This window comes from Eleutherodactylus coqui, chromosome 3 (assembly GCF_035609145.1).
Source record: "Eleutherodactylus coqui strain aEleCoq1 chromosome 3, aEleCoq1.hap1, whole genome shotgun sequence".
In the NCBI taxonomy this organism is placed as follows: Eukaryota; Metazoa; Chordata; class Amphibia; order Anura; family Eleutherodactylidae; genus Eleutherodactylus; species Eleutherodactylus coqui.
This window is the reverse complement of record NC_089839.1, coordinates 273,916,362-273,942,598: the sequence shown is the minus strand read 5'-3', so window position 1 is coordinate 273,942,598 and position 26,237 is coordinate 273,916,362. Positions and strand designations below refer to the sequence as shown.

At 45.3% G+C, this 26,237-nt stretch overlaps 1 protein-coding gene across 1 annotated transcript in view; it reads right to left on the bottom strand.

Annotated features, from left to right (window-relative positions):
• The window catches only part of CACNA1E (calcium voltage-gated channel subunit alpha1 E), a 427,487-nt gene that overhangs the window by 117,352 nt on the left and 283,898 nt on the right, over nucleotides 1-26,237 (bottom strand). The window contains exon 7 of the mRNA XM_066597440.1: nucleotides 9,963-10,066. Coding sequence (XP_066453537.1) covers nucleotides 9,963-10,066 — 104 coding nt within the window. The remainder of the gene's footprint in view (nucleotides 1-9,962; nucleotides 10,067-26,237) is intronic.

Below are 26,237 nucleotides of genomic sequence, written 5' to 3'. Positions count from 1 at the left end.
CAGTGAGTCAGTGAGGGCTTTCAGCTTTATATATATAGATAGAGGCCTTATGAGCCCCATAAGGCTCCTGGGCCCGAGTGCAACCGTATCCCCTGCATCCACTATAGTTACGCCCCTACGGCATACTGATATGTACTTAGGACTGAGTGGGGGACTGTATAATGGCAATGGTAAAGTTAGTATCAAGCCACAAGCAATCGATTGTTGTTCTCTAGAGATGAGCGAGCACCAAAATGCTCGGGTGCTCGTTACTCGAGACGAATTTTTCGCGATGCTCGAGAGTTCATTTCGAGTAACATACCCCATTGAAGTCAATGGGCGACCCGAGCATTTTTGTATATCGCCGATGCTCGCTAAGGTTTTCATTTGTGAAAATCGGGGCAATTCAAGAAAGTGATGGGAACGACACAGCAACGGATAGGGCAGGCGAGGGGCTACATGTTGGGCTGCATCTCAAGTTCCCAGGTCCCACTATTAAGCCACAATAGCGGCAAGAGTGCCCCCCCCCCCCCCAACAACTTTTACTTCTGAAAAGCCCTCATTAGCAATGGATACCTTAGCTAAGCACCACACTACCTCCAACAAAGCACAATCACTGCCTGCATGACACTCCGCTGCCACTTCTCCTGGGTTACATGCTGACCAACCCCCCCTGCACGACCCAGTGTCCACAGCGCACACCAAACTGTCCCTGCGCAGCCTTCAGCTGCCCTCATGCCACGCCACACTCATGTCTATTTATAAGTGCGTCTGCCAGAGGAACCGCAGGCACACACTGCAGAGGGTTGGCACGGCAAGGCAGCGACCCTCTTTAAAAGGGGCGGGGCGGTAGTCCACAATGCTGTACAGAAGCAATGAGCAATCCAATCCTGTGCCACCTCCATCTGGAGCTGCACACGTGGGCATAGCAATGGGGAACCTATGAGCCACACACTATTCATTCTGTCAAGGTGTCTGCATGCCCCAGTCAGACTGCGGTTTTTTATAAATAGTCACAGGCAGGTACAAGTCCGCAATGGGAATTCCGTGTGCACCCACAGCATGGGTGGCTCCCTGGAACCCACCCACTGTACATAAATGTATCCCATTGCAGTGCCCTGGACAGCAGAGCTAACGTCAGATGAAATGCAGGTGGGCTTCGGCCCACACTGCATGCCCCAGTCAGACTGGGGTTCTTTAGAAGTGGACACAGATGCATTTACAACTCCCTGTGGACCCACAGCATGGGTGGCTCCCTGGAACCCACCGGCGGTACATAAAAATATCCCATTGCATTGCCCAACACAGCGGATGTAACGTCAGCTGTAATGCAGGTGGGCTAAAAATTAATTTGATTACACTGTAGGCCAGGGCCCACAAAAATTGGTGTACCAACAGTACTAATGTACATCAGAAAAATTGGCCATGGCCAACCAAGAGGGCAGGTGAACCCATTAATCGCTTTGGTTAATGTGGCTTAATTGGTAACTAGGCCAGGAGGCAGCCCAGTTAAAATAAAAATTGGTTGAGGTGAAAGTTTCAACGCTTTAATGAGCATTGAAAAGTATAAAAATTGTTTAGAAAAATTATATGACTGAGCCTTGTGGGCCTAAGAAAAATTGCCCGTTCGGCGTGATTATGTGAGGTTTCAGGAGGAGGAGCAGGAGGAGGAGGATGAATATAATACACAGATAGATGAAGCAAAAAGGTCCCCGTTTTTGATGGGGATACAGAACGATGCTTCCATCCGCGGGTGCAGCCTACGTATTGCTTAGGTATCGCTGCTGTCCGCTGGTGGAGAAGAGAAGTCTGGGGAAATCCAGGCTTTGTTCATCTTGATGAGTGCTAGCCTGTCGGCACTGTCGGTTGACAGGCGGGTACGCTTATCTGTGATGATTCCCCCAGCCGCACTAAACACCCTCTCTGACAAGACGCTAGCCGCAGGACAAGCAAGCACCTCCAGGGCATACAGCGCGAGTTCAGGCCACGTGTCCAGCTTCGACACCCAGTAGTTGTAGGGGGCAGAGGCGTCACGGAGGACGGTCGTGCGATCGGCTACGTACTCCCTCACCATCCTTTTACAGTGCTCCCGCCGACTCAGCCGTGACTGGGGAGCGGTGACACAGTCTTGCTGGGGAGCCATAAAGCTGTCAAGGGCCTTAAAGAGTGTTGCCCTGCCTGTGCTGTACATGCTGCCTGATCTCCGCGCCTCCCCTGCTACCTGGCCCTCGGAACTGCGCCTTTGGCCACTAGCGCTGTCGTATGGGAATTTTACCATCAGTTTGTCCGCCAGGGTCCTGTGGTATAGCAACACTCTCGAATCCCTTTCCTCTTCGGGTATGAGAGTGGAAAGGTTCTCCTTATACCGTGGGTCGAGCAGTGTGTACACCCAGTAATCCGTAGTGGCCAGAATGCATGTAACGCGAGGGTCACGAGAAAGGCATCCTAACATGATGTCAGCCATGTGAGCCAGGGTACCTGTACGCAACACATGACTGTCCTCACTAGGAAGATCACTTTCAGGATCCTCCTCCTCCTCCTCCTCCTCAGGCCATACACGCTGAAAGGATGACAGGCCAGCAGCATGTGTACCCTCACCAGTGGGCCAAGCTGTCTCTTCCCCCTCCTCTTCATCTTCCTCCTCCTCCTCCTCACCGCGCTGAGATATAGACAGGAGGGTGCTCTGACTATCCAGCGACATACTGTCTTCCCCCGGCTTAGAGATGAGCGAGCATACTCGTCCGAGCTTGATGCTCGTTCGAGTATTAGGGTGCTCGAGATGCTCGTTACTCGAGACGACCACCACGCGATACTCGTCTCGATTAAACGAGCACTGACCATTGAATTCAATGGAGCCGGCAATACAGCCGACTCCATTGAAAGCAATGGGCTGCCGGCATACGCGGGATGAATTGTCGGGAAAGGGTTAAATATATAAGCCCTTCCCTGCAATTCATCTAGAAATGTGTAAAAATAAAAAATATATATATACTTACCTTGTCCCGGCAGAACGATGTTAGCCCATTGAATTCAATGGAGCCGCAATACAGCCGACTCCATTGAAAGCAATAGGCTGCCGGCGATCGTGGGATGAATTGTCGGGAAAGGGTTAAATATATAAGCCCTTCCCTGCAATTCATCCAGAAATGTGTAAAAATAAAAAATATATATATACTCACCTGGTGCCAGCAGACGGAGTTCAGCGCGGCAGGCTGCAGTTCACCTGAACTGCTCTGAACAGCTGTAAGTAGTATTCAGCAGCTGGTGATTTAAAATCCCCGCCTGCTGAATAAGATGCCTCTGATTGGTCACAGCCTGACCAATCAGAGGCCAGCCCTCACTCACACCCATTCATGAATTCATGAATGGGTGAGTGAGGGCTGCCTCTGATTGGCTCAGGGGCAGCTCTCCTGCCCCTGAGCCAATCAGAGGCAGCCCTCACTCACCCATTCATGAATTCATGAATGGGTGTGAGTGAGGGCTGGCCTCTGATTGGTCAGGCTGTGACCAATCAGAGGCATCTTATTCAGCAGGCGGGGATTTTAAATCACCAGCTGCTGAATACTACTTACAGCTGTTCAGAGCAGTTCAGGTGAACTGCAGCCTGCCGCGCTGAACTCCGTCTGCTGGCACCAGGTGAGTATATATATATTTTTTATTTTTACACATTTCTGGATGAATTGCAGGGAAGGGCTTATATATTTAACCCCTTTCCGACAATTCATCCCGCGATCGCCGGCAGCCCATTGCTTTCAATGGAGTCGGCTGTATTGACGGCTCCATTGAATTCAATGGGCTAATATCGTTCTTCTCTGCCACAGCTGTTACAGCTGTGGCAGAGGAGAACGATCGTTATGCTGACAGTGGGGGGGGGGGGGTCTCACTCTTGCTGCTATTGTGGCTTAATAGTGGGACCTGGGAACTTGAGATACAGCCCAAAATGTAGCTCCTCGCCTGCCCTATTCGTTTCTGTGTCGTTTCCATCACTTTCTTGTGTTTTGCTGATTTTCACAAATGAAAACCTTAGCGAGCATCGGCGATATACAAAAATGCTCGAGTCACCCATTGACTTCAATGGGGTTCGTTACTCGAAACGAACTCTCGAGCATCACTGAAAGTTCGACTCGAGTAACGAGCACCCGAGCATTTTGGTGCTCGCTCATCTCTACCCCGGCTCTGTTTCCGAGCGCAAAGCGTCTGCCTTTATGATTTGCAGGGAACTTCTCAAGAGGCATAGCAGAGGAATGGTGACGCTAATGATTGCAGCATCGCCGCTCACCACCTGGGTAGACTCCTCAAACTTTCCAAGGACCTGGCAGATGTCTGCCAACCAGGCCCACTCTTCTGAAAATAATTGAGGAGGCTGACTCCCACTGCACCGCCCATGTTGGAGTTGGTATTCCACTATAGCTCTACGCTGCTCATAGAGCCTGGCCAACATGTGGAGCGTAGAGTTCCACCGTGTGGGCACGTCGCACAGCAGTCAGTGCACTGGCAGATTAAACCGATGTTGCAGGGTGCGCAGGGTGGCAGCGTCCGTGTGGGACTTGCGGAAATGTGCGCAGAGCCGGCGCACCTTTCCGAGCAGGTCTGACAAGCGTAGATAGCTTTTCAGAAAGCGCTGAACAACCAAAATAAAGACGTGGGCCAGGCATGGCACGTGCGTGAGGCTGCCGAGCTGCAGAGCCGCCACCAGGTTACGGCCGTTGTCACACACGACCATACCCGGTTGGAGGCTCAGCGGCGCAAGCCAGCGGTCGGTCTGCTCTGTCAGACCCTGCAGCAGTTCGTGGGCCGTGTGCCTCTTATCTCCTAAGCTGAGTAGTTTCAGCACGGCCTGCTGACGCTTGCCCACCACTGTGCTGCCACGACGCGCGACACCGACTGCTGGCGACGTGCTGCTGCTGCTGCTGACACATCTTGATTGTGAGACAGAGGTTGCATTGGAGGAGGAGGAGGAGGAAGGTGCTTTAGTGGAGGAAGCATACACCGCCGCAGATACCACCACCGAGCTGTGGCCCGCAATTCTGGGGGTGGGTAGGACATGAGCGGTCCCAGGCTCTGACTCTGTCCCAGCCTCCACTAAATTCACCCAATGTGCCGTCAGGGAGATATAGTGGCCCTGCCCGCCTGTGCTTGTCCACGTGTCCGTTGTTAAGTGGACCTTGGCAGTAACCGCATTGGTGAGGGCGCGTACAATGTTGCGGGAGACGTGGTCGTGCAGGGCTGGGACGACACATCGGGAAAAGTAGTGGCGACTGGGAACTGAGTAGCGCGGGGCCACCACCGCCATCATACTTTTGAAGGACTCCGTTTCTACAACCCTATACGGTAGCATCTCCAGGCTGATAAATTTGGCTACGTGCACGTTTAACGCTTGAGCGTGCGGGTGCGTGGCGGCGTACTTGCGCTTGCGCTCCAACACTTGCGCTAGCGACGGCTGGACGCTGCGCTGACAGACATTGCTGGATGGGGCCGAGGACAGCGGAGGTGAGGGTGTGGGTGCAGGCCAGGAGAAGGTAGTGCCTGTGTCCTCAGAGCGGGGTTGGATCTCAGTGGCAGGTTGGGGCATAGGGGGAGAGGCAGCGGTGCAAACCGGAGGCGGTGAACGGCCTTCGTCCCACCTTGTGGGGTGCTTGGCCATCATATGTCTGCGCATGCTGGTGGTGGTGAGGCTGGTGGTGGTGGCTCCCCGGCTGATCTTGGCGCGACAAAGGTTGCACACCACTGTTCGTCGGTCGTCTGCACTCTCAGTAAAAAACTGCCAGACATTTGAGCACCTCGGCCTCTGCAGGGTGGCATGGCGCGAGGGGGCGCTTTGGGAAACAGTTGGTGGATTATTCGGTCTGGCCCTGCCTCTACCCCTGGTCACCGCACTGCCTCTTCCAACCTGCCCTGCTGCTGCCCTTGCCTCCCCCTCTGAAGACCTGTCCTCAGTAGGCGTAGCAAACCAGGTGGGGTCAGTCACCTCATTGTCCTGCTGCTCTTCCTCAGAATCCTCGGTGCGCTCCTCCCTCGGACTTAATGCCCTTACTACTACCTTACTGATAGACAACTGTGTCTCATCGTCATCAGCCTCCTCACCCACTGAAAGGTCTTGAGACAGTTGCCGGAAGTCCCCAGCCTCATCCCCCGGACCCCGGGAACTTTCCAATGGTTGGGCATCAGTCACGATAAACTCCTCTGGTGGGAGAGGAACCACTGCTGCCCAATCTGAGCAGGGGCCCGAGAAAAGGTCCTGGGAGTCTGCCCGCTCCTCAGAATGTCTCATTTTCATGGAGTGAGGAGGCTGGGAGGAAGGAGGAGCAGCAGCCAGAGGATTCTGAGTTGCAGCAGTGGAAGGCGCAGAACTCTGGGTGGACGATAGGTTGCTGGAAGCACTTTCTGCCATCCACGACAGGACCTGCTCACACTGCTCATTTTCTAATAAACCGCGTGGACCCATTAAATGTGCTATGAATGTGGGGACGCCAGAAACGTGCCTCTCTCCTAATCCCGCAGCAGTCGGCTGCGATACACCTGGATCAGGAGCTCGGCCTGTGCCCACACCCGGACTAGGGCCTCCGCGTCCTCGGCCGCGCCCATGTCCTCTAGGCCTACCCCTACCCCTCAGCATGCTGTATTACCAGGAATGCAGAAACACAACACTGTAATTAAATGTGCCGCTTATTGGCCTGTGGTTGGAGGCTGAGTTTGCTTACGGAACGCCAGGAAATAATTTGGCGCAAGCCTGCTGTACCACTTAGCTGGCTGCGTATTTATCTGTAGAACTACTACACCCAGCAGACACAGACCCAGAACACTGAGCAGAGTGACAGGCAGCCCAAATAGATTTTTTTTCAAGATTTTTTTCCAAAGGACCACTGCGTATATTCAATCTATAATATATGTCTTCTGGCCCTGCCTACACAATTCTCTCCCTAGACTGTGTGACGGAACTGCAGTGTTGCACTGTTATTAACTGCAACAGACCGGTGATTTCAGAGCCAGGAAATAATTTGGCGCAAGCCTGCTGTAACACTTAGCTGGCTGCGTATTTATCTGTAGAACTACTACACCCAGCAGACACAGACCCAGAACACTGAGCACAGTGACAGGCAGCCCAAATAGATTTTTTTTCAAGATTTTTTTCCAAAGGACCACTGCGTATATTCAATCTGTAATATATGTCTTCTGGCCCTGCCTACACAATTCTCTCCCTAGAGTATTACTGCAGGGCGCAATGCTCTGCACGGCCGATATACAAAAAAAAAAAAAAATGTGCAACACTGCTAAAAGCAGCCTCCACACTACTGCACACGGTTAGATGTGGCCCTAAGAAGGACCGTTGGGGTTCTTGAAGCCTACACTAACTCCTAATGCTCTCCCTGCCTCCACACTTCTGTCCCTGGACTATTACTGCAGGGCGCAATGCTCTGCACGGCCGATATACCAAAAAAAAAAATGTGCAACACTGCTAAAAGCAGCCTCCACACTACTGCACACGGTTAGATGTGGCCCTAAGAAGGACCGTTGGGGTTCTTGAAGCCTACACTAACTCCTAATGCTCTCCCTGCCTCCACACTTCTGTCCCTGGACTATTACTGCAGGGCGCAATGCTCTGCACGGCCGATATACCAAAAAAAAAAAAAGTGCAACACTGCTAAAAGCAGCCTCCACACTACTGCACACGGTTAGATGTGGCCCTAAGAAGGACCGTTGGGGTTCTTGAAGCCTACACTAACTCCTAATGCTCTCCCTGCCTCCACACTTCTGTCCCTGGACTATTACTGCAGGGCGCAATGCTCTGCACGGCCGATATACCAAAAAAAAAAAATGTGCAACACTGCTAAAAGCAGCCTCCACACTACTGCACACGGTTAGATGTGGCCCTAAGAAGGACCGTTGGGGTTCTTGAAGCCTACACTAACTCCTAATGCTCTCCCTGCCTCCACACTTCTGTCCCTGGACTATTACTGCAGGGCGCAATGCTCTGCACGGCCGATATACCAAAAAAAAAAAGTGCAACACTGCTAAAAGCAGCCTCCACACTACTGCACACGGTTAGATGTGGCCCTAAGAAGGACCGTTGGGGTTCTTGAAGCCTACACTAACTCCTAATGCTCTCCCTGCCTCCACACTTCTGTCCCTGGACTATTACTGCAGGGCGCAATGCTCTGCACGGCCGATATACCAAAAAAAAAAAAAAGTGCAACACTGCTAAAAGCAGCCTCCACACTACTGCACACGGTTAGATGTGGCCCTAAGAAGGACCGTTGGGGTTCTTGAAGCCTACACTAACTCCTAACACTCTCCCTACAGCAGCTCCAACACGATACCACTGTCCCTCAGCTATCTCACAACGCATCTGAGGCGAGCCGCGGGAGGGGCCGATTTTTATACTCGGGTGACACCTGATCTCGCCAGCCACTCACTGCAGGGGGGTGGTATAGGGCTTGAACGTCACAGGGGGAAGTTGTAATGCCTTCCCTGTCTTTCAATTGGCCAGAAAAGCGCGCTAACGTCTCAGAGAGGAAAGTGAAAGTAACCTGAACATCGCGTGGTACTCGTTACGAGTAACGAGCATCTCGAACACGCTAATACTCGAACGAGTATCAAGCTCGGACGAGTACGTTCGCTCATCTCTATTGTTCTCTATTATTTCAACTGGGGAAGCAAAAATAGATGACCCCATGTAACATGACCACTGCTCATCCCAGAAGCTCATTTTAGGGTTAGACCATACAATAAAGAACCGTGCTCTATGCAACCCTTGGCTAACAGATTGTTTCTTAAAAAAGTTTTAAAGAACCATTGGGGTTACCTCTGTGGATCTTTGATGAAAACACATCTTTTCATCTCTGTACCCATCACACTTTAGAGGTATCTTGTTGTGTATTGCAGCCAGTTCCATGCAGTGCAACCTCTGCTGATGTTTATCAGGCACCATCTTTATGGTTAGATTTTTTTACTTTCACTGTCAATCAATCCAATAATGTATCAATACAGCACTATCTAGAGGCTGTACCGTTTCTGTCTGCTGGGGGGACAGTTTAATAATCGCACAATAGAGGCTCTAATACCCCACTACCTGTTTTGGCCTACATTGCCTTAGGCCTCATGTCCACGGGGAAAATCAGGCCGGCTGCAGATTCTTCATGTAGAATCCGCAGCGGGTCCCTCCTGCCCCGCGGACATGAGGCTAAAAATCAGAATAAACTCACCTGCTCCAGACGATGCGGGTCTTCCTTCCTTCGCGGCCGGATCTTCTTTCTTCGGCCCGGCAGATGTGCTCGGCATGCCGGCAGCGTGCTGCGCGCATGCACCAGGCACATCCGCCGGGCAGAAGAAAGAAGATCCGACCGCGAAGGAAGGAAGACCCGCATCGTCCGGAGCAGGTGAGTTTAATTCTGGTACGGGTCTCCAGCGGATCCGGACGGCTTCCATAGGCTTCAATAGGAGCCTGCGGGAGCCGTCCCCGTGGGACACCCGCACGAAAATTGAGCATGTCCATTTTTTTCCCGCACGCGGATCCGCGCCTGATGGGAAAAATGACATCCACAGGTATTTAACTACCTGCGGGTGTCCAATGCATCCCTATGGGGCACGGATGCGCGTGCGGGAAAAACACTGCAGATTTAAAATAAAAATTATCCGGTGGACATGAGGCCTTATACACAGAAAATACAGCCCAATAAACTAAAACTTACCCATCAGTAAAATGTCAGCTCATATCAAATAGATACAATACATAATATTATTTTTTTATGATAAATCAAGTAATTTTGACTTTATATCATTTCTGATAGTTGAGGTGCAAGCAGAAGTTACCAAATAGAAAGAAAAGTGTGATGAAAGCAAATTCTATGTCATGGATACTTGGGCTGATGTCTTAATGGAAGGCCTTTACTCTTAAAAGTCTATCTGATAATGTCCATATTGATCTCATATTCGCGTTGAATAATGATTTTCCTGTAGTATAATGTTACAAATGTTTGACTTACCCAGACAGGACACCAAGGACTAGATTGAGGACAAAGAAAGACCCAATAATAATTAGAGGAATAAAGTACAGCCAGTTCCAGGTGGGTCCTAAGGCATCATTGGCCTGCAACGGAGGAAGAAGAGATACAGTGAGTCAAAAAATGTAGATAGCATCTTCTCAAAGATCACATAGTTAGTGAATAGAGATGAGCGAGCATACTCGTTAAGGGACAATACTCGAGTGAGTATCGTCCTTTTCGAGTACCTGCCTGCTCGTCAGAAAAGATTCAGGTAATGGCGGGGGGCCAAGGGGGAGAGCAGGGGAGAGCGGGGGGAGATCTCTCCCCCCCCCCCCCCGCTCCCCCTGCTCACTCCCGCAACCCACCCTTAGCACCCGAATCTTTTCTGAAGAGCAGGCAGGTACTCGAAAAGGACGATACTCACTCGAGTATTGTCTCTTAACGAGTATGCTCGCTCATCTCTATTAGTGAACAATTTGCTTGTTTCAGCCAGTCACATCCAAGACAACCCTAAAAATTAGTTGGCTGTCCTGCAACTCCAGAAAGTCCTCAACTATATTGGTACAACAACAATACTGACACTGGGCTGCATCTTGCAACCTCTGCTTTATTGTCCCAACCTAAAATACTTGGAAGAGGAAACTCTATAAGAAAACATGTTGATGTGTAGTTTATATGACCAACATTGCCGAAAAGTCTTCTTGGTTTCTGGCAACATTGGCAATGACAGAATCTGCAGTCCGATTGACTTGACCTGAGTTTATAAGATTATTTTACTTAGTTCATTCATAGCTTTCCACAACATAATGAGCATATTTTCTAAGAATGAAACATGTGATAATAGCCTGAGACTTATCCGTACAATTGAAAAATAATATTATGTATCGGTGTAATTGAATATTTAATTGTATACTGGTCAACTTAATCTATTGGTTCTAATTGACAGTGACACCAGCATGAGAGATGATAATCTGTATTTTTATGAGTTCTGATTTTATTTTTCTTCTTTAAACCCCCCCACCCCCCCCACCCCCCACAATTACCATGTCAAAAAACATATCAGTGGTAACAGTTTATATTAACGCATTCATCATATCACATGTTCATTCTTTAGTAGTGTTGAGCTAACTGAAATAGTTGAACACTGTTGCAGGTCGGATTCAGCTAAACGATGGGTTTGGCGTTAACAAGAACCTCGGGTGGTTGGTTTGGGCCAGTCTTCCTCCTCCTGTACTTGGTCAATGCCAGAGTGCTTCTTTTGTCTTCTTCCTTCCACCTCAGGAAGAGGAAAAGAAGGAAAAGAAGAAGAAGAAAGAGATGAAAGAGAATAAGATCATCTTTTTCTCCAAAGGCTAGGACTCCAGCACCCCAAGGCAACAGGGCTAACCACTGTGGTAAGAGAAGGGGGAAGAAGAAGAAGGAGGTGGATGAAGGAGGAGAGAGAGGAAGAAGGAGGAGGAAGGAAGAGGAAGACTACTTTTATGTCTCTGAGACAGTGTTTTTAACCAGTTATAGGGGTTTTGGTAAAGTTCTACTTGGGTTCAAGTTCTTTTGGACCAAATTAAACTTTTTACCAAAATTTTGCTAACCAGCAGAACCAAACTTTCAAAAATTTGCTCAACACTATTCTTTAGTGTAAGACCTCATGCACATTAAGTCTATGGCCTCATACTGTACCAAAAGTTTCTTCTGATTTCATACAGGGACAATGATTTTTTTTAATACATTCAAATGGAGTATCTGACAACAATTGTTTCATAGCCAATCACAAGGGGTGTTTGAGAGCTATTTTTCCCTAGAACTACTGCTTCTTGGGAACAAGATAGTTCCTCACAGAATCGCATACGATAGCAGACAGTGCTTTATAGTACTGATCTGTAAGGATTCTGTGTTCCTTTGTATACATGGTGTTATTGTGTACATAAAGACTGGGGTGTTCTAATGAAGAGTGAAAAAGTTAGACTGATCCAGAAATATAAAAAAAATTGGGGTTGGTCTGCTTAGCATTTTCAATTCATTTCGAAGTGGCCAGTTGTATTCTATAAAGATTCATACGTGGTGTTGAAATACGGGGTTATTCAAAAAGAAGGAGCAGATTTGGGGATTTAATTACAAACAACTGTAAAAGACAAATACACCATTCACACTTCACTGAAAAGAGGAAGGTTCAGAGTTTTTTTTACTGAAATACCAGTAAGTTCCATTTTCTGCCGCACCGCAGGGCTATTTCTTGTTGTTTACGGTTTATAGGAAAATGGCGACACCACAGGCAAAACAGAAACCAGTTCTTTTCTGTTTGCATATACAACCAGGTTTGCTGTGCCACTTGTCATTTTGCTTGTGATGAGACGGCTGCTTTTGGAATTGATGCCAGAATTCCCATTGCACTTGAACAATAAATTCACACTTAGGAAACTCAAGCACGCAAAACGATTTCTCCTCTGGTGTCGCCATCCTGTGAACAGCAAGAAACAGCGCTGCGGTGTGGCAGAAAATAGAACTTAGGGGTATGTTATAAAAAAAAAATTTAACCTTCCTCTTTTCAGTGATTGTGTCCCTGTCTTTTGTAGTTTGCAATTAAATCCCCAAATCGGCTCTACTTTTTGAATATACCTGTACATATGCACAGTATAGAACACATCTACAAATACAAACATGAAAAATGCCCCACTCTGTGTTACTGTATACTGTAATGCTGAAATAGTAATTCAACCAGCAATGTTTAAAGAGAGAACGTTCATATTAATTAATGGCACAGCCACAGTCCAAATGTCACTGAAGACTTCAATTTAATATCATTTTATATTTAAAGAGTAGCTAAACTTTATTTTTTTTCTTATAAATCGGTAGTACAAGCAAGGAGAAGAAACTTTGTAACTAATTACAGAACATTCCAATATCTCCACTTATCAGTCGCTTCTTTTCCTTCTCACTGGCCTCCTGCGCTGATCATTCAGTCTGAATTCATTGAGAAAATTTATACACAAGAGTCTGTATACCAAGAGATTAGGTTGCCATGGAGACTGGTATCGCAACACTAGTTCAGGATACGATACAGACGAAGGAGTTACAAAACCACACAATATTTATTCAACAACAAGGAATGTCAGAGGATAAATATCATAATGACAGCTAAACCATTAAACAGTTACCATGTAATTACCTGCACCTAGCTACAACTAACTCTGAGAACTTCCAAAACTTTAGACCCAAGATGAAAATATTAAGAGTAACCAGGAAAACTATTAATGAAAAATGTGTAAATGACACACATTTAAATAATTACTTTGTGATTGATGTTGATCAATCAACACATAATTAAAATTGCTGGATGATAGCAGGTAATGCCCAACTGAACCTGTGATGATCAATGTCCCAACTCAGTCCGTTATGGAATCCTCAGGTAAAGCTCCTTTTACATAACACAATCTCTTAACTGGGTTCAGAGATTGTCTGCAACTTGGAATAAACTTAATTCTCACAATCTTTATTTCCTGGCTTGTTACCACTTTAAGTGTGGAGACTTCTCAGCTTTTATTGAGGTTGGCCTCATTTACAACCCAATGCCGATGATCTCTTAGACGTTCTCTTTTAGTTTAAGTCACATGTTCTCTTGGTCCTGCAAACACTTGATTGCTTTGAATACCAGCAGTCTATCACATGGTCAAACTGCAGCCATTGATATAATTATTTTGTGTAGTCTTATGCCTCCTGCAGGCCTTTTCTCTTGACTTTTCAGGCTATTGCGCTCTCCACAGCTCACAGGCAACATCTCTGCACTGTCACTCAGTCCCTGGGCTCTCCTGATGGCGTAGCAGAAAATGCCCTTTTTATATCAGGAGTCACAGCCTAACAAAGACCAATTTTTCAGGCATGCTCATTTATATAGTACCATAATTTGGTGCAATTTCTGGTGCATGCAGCATTTTGGCACAAACTTCTGTGCCCAGTTCCATAGATACCCCTTTAACTCCATATGACAGCCCGTTACATCAATTCAGCTACTTCCCAAGTCTATGGAGTGATGAGGATGTAGAAGGAGCTAAAAAAAGGACAGCAACACAGACATGCTGCTAGTATGTAAGTTTTTTATACAATTCTAGTGCTGAAATCACAGCTACATTGCTCAGTACTGCTGTATAATGTCCTCCATGTTGCTGTTATGTCTAAAGGTATGGGAAGCAGGATCTCCTTTTCTCTATGTGTGCAGTATATTGGATACCTTATAGCAGCAAGTTTCCATTTCCTTTTGAGCTAAGCTCAGGGCAAACTGACAAATAGAAATATAGCCTACAAAGGGGAAAACTACTCAAGTCATATAATGGTCTAAAATAGTGTTACGCCTCATATACATATACACACAATGGCTTAGTTTAATGTGTCATGCTTTAAACACATTAGATATAAAACAAATAGTAAATTGTCCCACCTTGCTTCATGTGCTGCAGCTCTGTTCCTGTCGGCTGGTATACTCACACGCCTTCACATTGCCATCCGGCTGCTTTGGCTTTAGTTAAACACATAAATTCCATATACAGGAGTCCAGCTTTTGTGAGATAGTTCCTGCTTTTATTCAAATAAACTTGTGCTCATAACAGACAGAGTACGCGTTTCGGTTCACATAGAACCTTGCTCACCGAAACGCGTACTCTGTCTGTTATGAGCACAAGTTTATTTGAATAAAAGCAGGAACTATCTCACAAAAGCTGGACTCCTGTATATGGAATTTATGTGTTTAAACACATTAGCATTTCAGATTCAGACCAAGCATTAATAAAAGCATCAATGCAGTTGTAGACTAAAGTAGGCAAACAATACACTTTAATGGATGTGTTAATAGTTACAAGACTGTTTAAATTAAAGGGATGATCCAACTTCTAAAAATGTAAATTAAAATCAACTACAAAAGTTATAAAATTAGAAAATAAACTATATTTCCCTTTTCTTTTCCTGGTATTTTTTTCTAAGCTGTCAGCATGTGACTACTGCAGTCAATCAATGATTGCTTGTTAAGAAAGGAAGGACAACCAAAGCACGAGTACTGGATCGCCATGGGAAAGATGAGTTGACTTTTGTTTTATTAAGGTACCTTTACAAGAGACAACTGTCAGGTGCATAAACACCTAACAGTTGTCCCAACCACTGTCATTCCTGTGCTTTCACACAAGAACGCTAGTCGATCGGTGAATGGAGGCGGAGCATGCTGGAGATTTCTTCTGGCTGCTCGCCTCCATTTTTGGTCAATAATGGCAACATGTGAAGGTAACTTAATATTTAGGGCTGTTTCACATTTTTTAAGAAGTTAATCTCTTAGATAATCCCCGTAAGCTTCTTCAGGATTCTAAATGACCTGCTCAAATATTGTAAATATTGTAATTGTATTTCAGTTTGGTCCTACAGATTTGATCTCATTGACCAGAAACAAGTGTCACATCCATAGTTCATGGGTTAAATTAGTCCTAAAGAACGCCTTTCAAATGTATTGAATTCACCCTCAATATGTGACTGTAGGTGCAGATTTGTTTACATTGTGCCGTACATTTGCGTCCTTCCTTACCATTCCTCTTGGCTTGAAATATCCTGAAATAAAAAAAACAAGCACTCACAATGCCCAACACAATAAGGCAAGCCTATTATTTTAATCAAAGCTGTTCATCTTGCGACACTCATCTCAGGATGTCTTGAGCCAAGTGGAAAAGCAAGGAAGAGCACATGTACTTGGTGATCAAAATATTCTACAAGGTTGAGTCATTCAATGCTTTGGCTGCCCTTTTGTCAGGATGGGCTGCTATAAGGGTCGCTGTGCCTGCACTGCTGACACTGTCGCTCCTGCGGCAGGTGTGCGGCGCAGGGGGACTCCTGTGCTGGTCATCACTCCTGGCCGCGTGGCTCCTATACGCCGCAGAGGTGCTAGGAGCATGGTGGCTGCTGCCCGGCGCTGCGTTCCTGTTGTCATGGCAGCCTGCTGCATCTTCTCTGACCTAGTTTGGTCTGCTAGTGTTAAGGGAGGTCCTCCCAGCAATCTCTGATTATCCTGCTGCTGTCAGGTGCTCCGCCCCAATTAGCGGCTGGGGCGGGAGCTCTGACAGCATTTAGGCGCATCAGTTACTTCTTGGCACTGCCAGTGTTTGTATGGGCTTCCTGTCACTCACCAACGTTACCCTGTATACCAGATTGATAGTTATTTGACCTCAGCTTTCCCCTGACCTGACTTCGTCTCCTCCTCTCTGTACTGCGTTTTCCGGACTGACTTTTAGTGCTTGACCTTCGGCTTGCTCCTGGACTGGTTTGCTGTTTTCTTTTGTGCTTCACTCTGGTTGTTTGTTTGTCTGTCTATTCGTTCTCTGTTTCCAGGGATTGTGGTTTTCCCCATCATTTTCCCTAGCCAGTGTAGGGACCGTCACCCAGTTGCCGCCCAGGGGGACAAGTAGGCAGGGACAGGGGTTGTGGACTACGTTGCAGGGACCCCCGACTTCTGCTTTCCCTGGTATCCTGACATCTTTCTTTGAATTTTTTTGATCATTTTATAAGTTCTAGTCACTACATTACTGGAGATGGGATGTTCATCTAGGGAATGACTCTGATCGCCAGATTTGGAGTTGAGAAGGTATTTTTTTTCTCAGGTTTTTTCGCCTTCCTCTAGATCAACTATGCAGCGTAATAGGCTGAACGGGATGGAGGTATGTCTTTTTTTCAGATTTACAAATTATGTTATTATGTATGTTAAGCCGATACTGATAGAGTCCCAACAAACTTCAACGGATGTATGATAAGCTAAGCAATCACTGAAGGCAAAGATCAGTTTATGAACATACCTCTGGTTATAATTGTTACCATTACTGTAATAGTATCTATTGTCTTAATATTTTAGAAGAATTATTTCTTACTGTACAACGGAGTAGAAACTAGTGTACAAGAAGCTGACTTCTTTCCTACATTTAATGATGCATATCATAAGGCCAGAAAGGTCCACATACTATGGTCATTTGTCATACTAGAACTGTTAAAGAGGTTGTCCAGTTGTAAATTACCAGTATGGATGGCCTATCCTCATGATAGGCCCTCAATAGTGGATCAGCAGGAAGCCGCAGCCCTGGACCCCTACCGACCAGAGTGAAAAAGATTAAGACCTCCTTTTTCTTAAATGCAACGTAGAAGGTCCATTTGGCTTGTTCTGAAAATTTGGCCTACGTTTCAAGTTTGGCAAAGTTGTGTAATATCTGTACAAGTTTTTCAATTGTGACCATAGTTTCATAGTTTGGATTGCAACACTGTTTTGGCACCTATAATTACGAGTAATTAGATTATAGTAAAATCTATGAAAACTATTTAATTATGACAGATAACAAAAATTACTGATTAATTAAAGCCCAGTAATAGCCTGACACCCTGACAAAGCACACATTATACTAAGTACTATTCTGAGCACTGTTTGTAATAATGAGCATAAAGTTCACAACAACTATTAAAGATGAGAAAAAACCAACAACTAAGCCATTGCAATCATACAATATGAATGCAGCGAGATGATCACATCGACTGGGCACAATGCCTTCACACTCCTCCTCTTCTCCTCTAAGTGCTGACACAGAACGCACAGCCTCCTAATGATGAGCAGCATGGGAGCGCAGCTGCTCGTGGCTTAGCTGACACTCGTGAGTCTTTGCCAACACACATTCAGAGGCCAATTACATTAATTAACATGGGGAAGAAAAGGGGAGTGGAGATCTGGGTGGGTTTGGAGATAATGTGCAATGAATGAGGACATCCAGGAAAAAAAAAAACTGTTCTGTGACTCAGGTTCGTGCTGGGTGATATGGCACCAGTGGAAGAGAGGCCAGTTATAAACTTGTGGTAAGATTAGTTGAGATTACTGACACCCATTGTATTAAGGAAAAGAGATGCTACAGACTTCAATAAAACTTACACTCCAACTTAGGGTGTGTCTTGGGGAGATATCCAGATTCATGACGGATACTACCAAACTCAAAACTACCTTATAGAAATCAACAGGATCAGTCTTATCATCCGTTTTCCTCTAGTGTTACAAAGTAAGGGTCCGTTTAGACAAACCAATTTTTCATTTGAATGAGCGACTTTTGTATGTTTATACAGTGTAGGAGTGCAGTACACCAAATGACCTGTAGAGGGCTGTAGACAGGCATTCAGACTGTAGAAATGAGAGAGAACACCCGTGGGTGTGGCAGGAAGTAAGATAAAAGGATTAGTTCCTGCCACACTCAGGGGAAAGGAAAACTGACAGTGCAGCAGAGCTGAAAGGCCTGCAAGCCAGAGATCTAGTGCGGACCAGCGGAGGCCCTGAGTCTGACAGGGAGGATGCCTCTAAACTCATACCCTGTTGAAGTTCAGATAGTGAACTTTGTATGCTGTATACATGTTTGCCGTGTATCTGGAATAAATGCTGGCAGGCACCAGATTTAAAGAAATACAAGTCTCTGGAGCTTTATATACATGTGCCAACTATTCCTGCTGAGAGGCAAAGATGGAGATCCGGTAGGTGAGTGACGCCAACTTGCAACAACAAGCAAATAGATCATTGGCTCGTTCAAACAAGGTTCGTTCAGTCATTCAATTTCCCTATACAAATAAATGAGAACAACTGAACGAGTGCTGTTTAAAGTGAACGATACATGGTAATGCTTTGTTACTGCGTATTGGAGTCTTCAATATGTCAGCCAGGGCTATTAAAGTCTAGTTTGGGTTAGTGGACATCTGCAGGGAAGTCCATATCTCTGTGCAGAGGTTAGAGGGTGAAAAGCAAAGGATTCTTTAGATACCACTGCTTGGTTTAGCACACATCAAGAGAAGCATAGAGTCTAGGTCACGTGAGGTAATTATCCCCCTCTACTCTTTCTTGGACAGACCTCATCTGCAATACTGTGTCCAGTTCTGGGCACCCCACTTTATTAGAGGAGAGTTACCAAGATGGTGAGTGGTCTGCAAATCATGTCCTATGAGGAACGGTTAAAGAATCTGGTAATGTTTAGCTTGCAGAAAAGAAGGCTGAGAGGAGAGTTAATAGCCGTCTACAAATATCTGAAGGGCTGTCACAGTGCAGAGGGATCAGCCCTATTCTCATTTGCACAAGGAAAGACAAGGAGCAAAGGGATGAAAGGGAGGAGACATAAATTAGATATTAGAAAAAACTTTTTTGACAGTGAGGCTGATCAATGAGTGGAACAAGTTACCACGGGAGGTGGTGAGTTCTCCTTCAATGGAAGGCTTCAAACAGAGACTGGACAGACATCTGTCTGGGATGATTTAATGATCCTGCATTGAGCAGGGGGTTGGACCTGATGACCCAGGAGGCCCCTTCCAACTCTACCATTCTGTGATTCTATGGTGTGTGATGCAGGTTCCAGGAAACAATGCAGCAGACAGAGTTACAAAAATAGAAGCTTTGATTTTAACTAACGAACTGTAAAAGAATATGGTTATATAATCTAGACAACCGTTTGAGTACAACGATACAGTTATGTACTTAATCCTAACTACATCCAACTAAGACTAACTACAGTTATGGAATGCTTTATAAAGAATAACAATATTGTAGGATTTATATGGAAGTTCACGCAGCTATGATAAAGCAATCCACGCTTCAATATGGGAAGTCAAAACAATTTGTTGCAACTTGATGTATAGAATCATTATCCATAGTCTGTGGACTTCTGAAGAAAAATGCATCAACTCCAATAATAATAGCCCAAAGTCCCCAGGCGTGGTAAATTAAGTCCTGGACAAAGTTCGTACCAATTGTTCGAGTCTAACTACACTCTTGAGGCTCCTTCATATGGGCATATGAGTTTTTGCTCAAGCTTCAGCACAACATATTTGCCCAATCGACAAGGCTTTTTTGCATGCATATTGGCGTATTTTACTTCACTTTTTGCGCACGCAGGGCATGTTCATATGTGTAGCAAATGAACAATCACAGTCTGAATGGCTATTTAGCCTAATGAATTTCAGATGTGTTCTTTTTTCATGGAATTGCACAGTATACTGCCCATCCAATTGAGCATTGCATGCTCATTTGCGTACCTCCCATAGACTCCTATGGAGACCTTCGGTCTGCAAATCTACAGAAAAACAGAGCAATGCCTACTTTTTTGCATTCTTGAGAAAAAACACACACATAATCAGGTAGTGCGTATGAACCCATTGACATCAATGGGTTCTATTCTCTGTGTACGCCCGTGGGTACCAGTGGGCACTAGAGTTGTTTTCCATTGAAGCCTCAATTACAAGCCCAATGTTGATGAATCCCTTACAACATCAGACCTCCTGAAAACATAATCCTTCTTATTCTTTTATGGCTATGTACACTTTTGCAACTAGATATGGCAGTAACAGTCTGCACACTGGATCCATTTTAATTTTATTAATATTTTCTAGTGAAAATGCAGCATTCTGGTTGGATTCAGATGGTCGGATTTTCGGTCCATGTGTTAGTGTATTTCACATACAGCGCACAGACTCATTATAGCCTATAAAGCTATTCACACGCCTGTGTTTTTCCCATGGAACAATGGTTCATGTGACAATTGCTGCTTGTCCTATTCTTGTCCACTTTCCCAGATCGGTATTGTACACATAATGTGTGGGGTCCGGGAACATTGAGCAGCACATGGACATATGTCCCTGTGCTTTCCAATGCGATTCGAGCCTGATTTTCATGGGTACAACACAGATACAATATGGTCTTAGGCATTCAATTACTAGAGATAGTTGGTGATTTTTAAGTATAAAAGATAATTTTACCATCTAGTACGGCAAAAGACATCATACCATCGAGAGCCTCTCTGCTCAGGAGCCCCTTAGATGTGTCAGATCTAGAGATGAGCGAGCATACTTGCTAAGAGCAATTGCTCGATCGAGCATTGCCCTTTGCAAGTACCTGCCCGCTCAGGAGCAATGATTCGGCTGCTGTCGGCGGGCAGGGAGCGGCGGAGGAGAGCGGGGAGGAACGGATGGGAGATCTCTCTCTCCCTCTCTTCCCCCCGCTTCCCCCTGCTCATGGTAGCAACTCACCTGTCACCGGCGCTGGCAGCCGAACCTTTTCTTCCGAGCGGGGAGATACTCGCTAAGGACAATGCTCGATCGAGTAATTGTCCTTAGCGAGTATGCTCGCTCATCTCTAGTCAGATCATAAAAAAGTCGAAAGCAGTTGAATTAGTTATTGGTTTTATGAATACTTTTAGGAGTCTTATTTGGCCCTGTGAGATATGAAATAAACATATAGCAGGCTTTTAGCATGATATGTTGGGTCTGAATTTCATTCACTAATGTTACAGAAGATGGTTAAGACCGGTTACATATTTTCCAATAACTACTTTATTTGGAAAGATGAAAGTTTCTCATTACTTTCTTTGAAATTCATTTAAAAGTAACAAATCTGGCAGAATTTATTGTTGGCAGCTAAAGCAAAAAAAATAAAATAAAAAATTATATATATATATATATATATATATATATATATATATATATACATATACCTCATCTTAAATATATCCCACATAAGCCCATATATATATATATATATATATATATATATATATATATATATATATATATATATATATATATATATATATATATATATATATATATATATCTGTAAAAACCGTAATTACAAAACTTTACCTGCTATTCTAACATGTTATTTGTTTGTATATAGTAACTTTTACATATTGGGTGGTAACCCCTTTAAGGGTCTGGCCTCATAAATACAGCGTGCTGCCATTTTATGGTCACTCACACTGCAGGAGTATCAATATTCTATCATGTAAGGTACAGTAAGTAAATCTTGTTTCTTATTTCAGGAGCATGTGGCTATGTATCACTGCATGAAGCCTATTCATGACAAGAACAAGGTAACCATAGAAATGCTAATTTCCTATAGACGCATTATATAACAGTACTAGTCTACAGTATATTTCATTAAAAGCTTGTCATTTCTCATTTCTGTATTTCCAAATATCAGGTAAGAAGTGGTTTGTAGATGCTATTAGCTTCATATGATCAAGTGTTTAAAGGGGTTTTCTGCCCTGTTTTTTACTGATGACCTATCCTCTGACTAGGTCATTGGTAGTTGATGGACGGAGATCCGCCGCTCTGTAGCCCCATCCACCAGCTGTTTTCTGGCCCATTGTCCAGTGCTGTCATGAAGTCACATCCAGTCCTAGACAGGAAGCACTGTATCAGTGCGGCTCTCCTATTGATTTTAATGGGAGTGAAGCCGGTGACGGCACTTACAGCCCTGTCCGCTGATGACAACATCCAGTCCACTGCACTAGACATCGGGCTGGACAATCAGTTGATGGACAGGGGATCCGAGCTGCAGACCCCTGTCCATCAACAACTGATGACCTATCCAGAGGATATCTCCAGAGACCTATCTACTGATGACCTATCCAGGGGATATCCCCAGAGACCTATCTACTCATGACCTATCCAGAGGATAGGTCATTAGTAAAAAAAAAGGGCAGAAAAGCCCTTTAATGGTGTATCAAGAATCATGTAGAGCAGTTATGTTGCAAAACTCCCAACAGTGCCACAGGTTGAAGACCATTAAAGGGGTTCTCTCATTAGAAAAAAAAAATTCTATACTTACCTATTCCTCCCGAGGCCATCTTCTTACTACATCTTCTCCTCACTGATTTTCTCCTGGCTCCTCTCGTCCCCAGGTCACTTCATTACAAGCCGGCCAATTCTTCTATTTCCTGTGATGTAGCGTCCATTCTCGGCATTCTGCTTCCTGTAGGTCAGTAACATAGTGTTCATTGCCTAGCAGGGAATGCCGAATCCTTGGCAGCCTGCTTTAGCCAGCAGGCACAGGCTATTGCCACACGAAGAAGAGGATCCAGCTGGCTTATGGTGAAGTGACCCAGGGGACTGGAGGAGCCAGGAGAAGATCGGGGAGGAGAATATGTGGTACGAAGGCTACCAGAGAAGGAATAGGTAAGTATAGGATTTTTTTTTGTAATGACAGAACCCCTTTAATGTAGAGTCACGTTCAGCCTTAGGTGTATGCTACCTGAGCAGACAACAGCACCCATCAGCTGCCCCTGCCGAACAGGGTACCATAGATGGCCTGATATTTAAAGGAGTGCTCCTTTTGACTTTTCTGGACCAAGATAGAAAAACCCAGTTCTCTGTTTCTGGCTACCGCTACCCACTGGATACAGCCTGATGCTTCAGCGCAACGCTGTTTGCATAGCTTTAACTGAAGTGAATGAGAGCTGTGCAAACAGCATAGCAGTGTTCGCCCCGTTTCCATAGCTTCCATTCACATCAATAAAAGCTATGCAAACAGTGCTGCGCTGAAGTATTTGGCTTTTTTTTATGGGTACCAGCCGGATGGCCAGTGACTATAGCAGTGGATTCCTGTCTCGTAGATGGGTATATCTCTTTAAGGCTTGTTACCAGCACAAATCTTAAAATTAATTGTATAGCAATATTATTTAGACACTAGGGGATATACCGCTGTATGGCGCTACAAGCGCAGGGAGTGGGGGTTGAACATTGGGCTTTCAAAAATATTTCATGAATAGCAGTCCTGGAATGTACAAAGAGTGTCACAAGAATGAGCCGAGCACCACACTGTCATGGAAGCTGTGCAAAAGAAAATCAGTGTTGCCCATAGCAACCAATCACAGCGCGGCTTACATTGTACCTCAGCAGTATAAGAAATAGCAACCAATCACAGCGCAGCTTACATTTTACCTCAGCAGTATATGAAATAGCAACCAATCACAGCGAAGCTTACATTTTACCTCAGCAGTATAAGAAATAGCAACCAATCACAGCGCAGCTTACATTTTACCTCAGCACTATAAGAAATAGCAACCAATCGCAGCGCAGCTTTCATTTTACCTCAGCAGTATAAGAAATAGTAACCAATCGCAGTGCAGCTTCCATTTTACCTCAGCACTATAAGAAATAGCAACCAATCACAGCGCAGCTTCCATTTTACCTCAGCAGTGTTAGAAATAGCAACCAATCACAGCGCAGCTTTCATTTTACCTCAGCAGTACAAGAAATAGCAACCAGTCACAGCGCAGCTTTCATTTTACCTCAGCAGTATAAGAAATAGTAACCAATCACAGTGCAGCTTCCATTTTATCTCAGCTGTGTAAGAAATAGCAACCAATCGCAGTGCAGCTTCCATTTTACCTCAGCAGTATAAGAAATAGCAACCAATTACAGTGTAGGTTTCATTTTACCTCAGCTGAATAAGAAATAGCAACCAATCACAGCGCAGCTTCCATTTTACAAAATCTCCCTGAAATCAGAGCAGAATTGTGGAATTGTATACGACACGAACAAACACATTATATATATATATATATATATATATATGAGATTTTATGGTGCTGTAAGGGCGCCTTCACACTTGCAATAAAATTTAGCACGATGCGAGAGTGAGTGAAAGCGCAGAGTTATGAAACCAATGATTTCCAATCGTTCCATTCCCATTAGCGATGTTTTCACTAATGCGGTGTTGCGAGATTTACAAATCGCAGCATGTGCTATCTTTCTGCATTTTTTTTCTTATTAGCCCAGATTTCCCTTTTTTCGCATCAAAACCCATAAACTTGTGATTTTCATGAGATGCATTTTTAACATTATAAATTCCTATTGACAATCTCGCAGGAAAATGGCGGCAGCGGCGATGCAATGTGCGATTTTTCACAATAAAAAGCATTGCTGATGCTCAAAAATTACCTGAACAAAGCTGTGATTTTGCCGCGATTTGGCTGAAAATCACACTATAAATAGGAGAATTCTTGCCGCACCACAGGCAGAATACTGAGTAAATGGAAAGAGGCCAGAAGTTCTGCTGAAGAACCGGTGGGGAAGAGTCTGCAGGTTGCACGAGGACTGCTAGTGAGGGTAATAAAGGAGCTGATGCTTGACTGGTGGAGAGAATGCTGGAACATAAGAACAAGAGTCTGCCAATCGAGAGTGGAACTGCACATAGTTCGTTGGCAATGACTTGTAAGTGAGGCTGGCCTCCATAAAACCACTAGGTGTGCACACCGCTGGGGACACTACATTAGCAGACCTGTTATAGGAAGGGCTAACTAACACTGTGGATAATGACAATCTGCAAATTGTGCGTGCTCCAAGTTTGGCTGGTTTCACATGGCCAAGAAAATCACGCAAGATTTGTGCACTGCGAGACGCACAAATATGGACCCCATTCATCTAAATGGGATCGTACACGAGTGATGTTTTCCTGCATGGCACCGTGCTGCGATGCCATGAAAGCAATGGGAGAACTTGGCGATCCTCTGCCATGGGTGTGACAGCCGCGGCAGGGTATCCCCTTCATCCAGAGGTGCAACTTGAAGCTTCTGGGCCCCAATGCAAAACCTGTAACTGGGCCCCCAACTATAATGCTTTATTCATAGTACTGGGCTCCCTATATGGAGAGGAGAGGCCTTATAGGCCCCCTAAGGCTCCTGGGCCCGGGTGCAACAGCATCCCCTATAATTACGCCCTTGCCTTCATCGCAGAAGTGATTTGAGGCTGTTTTCACATGAAAATGCTTCACATCACTGGGGCTTTCACATAGATGGCAAGGGCGATATCGGGGTCATGATTCATGGCCCCATATCGCCCTTGCCGGTGGGAAGCTGGCCTTATAGACTGAGTTTTTTAAAGAGACAGTGTACTTGGATACAGAAACCAGCTTTTCTAAAGGACTGTGTTGGGGTGGTCATCACCAATGTGAAATTGTGCATTGTATGCAGCCTGTTGCTTTGTTAATTATCAAGTAACATAGTAACATAGTTCGTAAGGCGGAATGAAGACAATGTCCATCTAGTCCAGCCTGTTTATCCTTCTGTGTTGTTGATCCAGAGGAAGGCAACCCCCCCCCCCCCAAGAGCAGAAACTGACATTGTGCATAAAGTATGTTGATCTTAGGATTCAGTTAGGCATAGCAAGCGACAGGTGAATCTATGGTAAAGGTTTATAGTTTACTTGTTAAGGCCGTCTGCACACGAACGGTTCAGATTTCGGATGTGGGATCCCAAAGTGGAATGCGACCCTGTGCCCGGTCGGCGTCCACGTCATTTCTTGCCTTCTTCTGTACTGTGGATGGTCTGGCCGGCGAGCCATTGGACATGCGCAGTACGGATTTTTTTTTTTCGGCACTAGGTAATGACACCGGTCCTGTGACCTTTCCGCAATGTCAATTGTGGAGTGCCGCAGGTCAGATGACTTCTGTTGACTTCAATGGATGGCGTT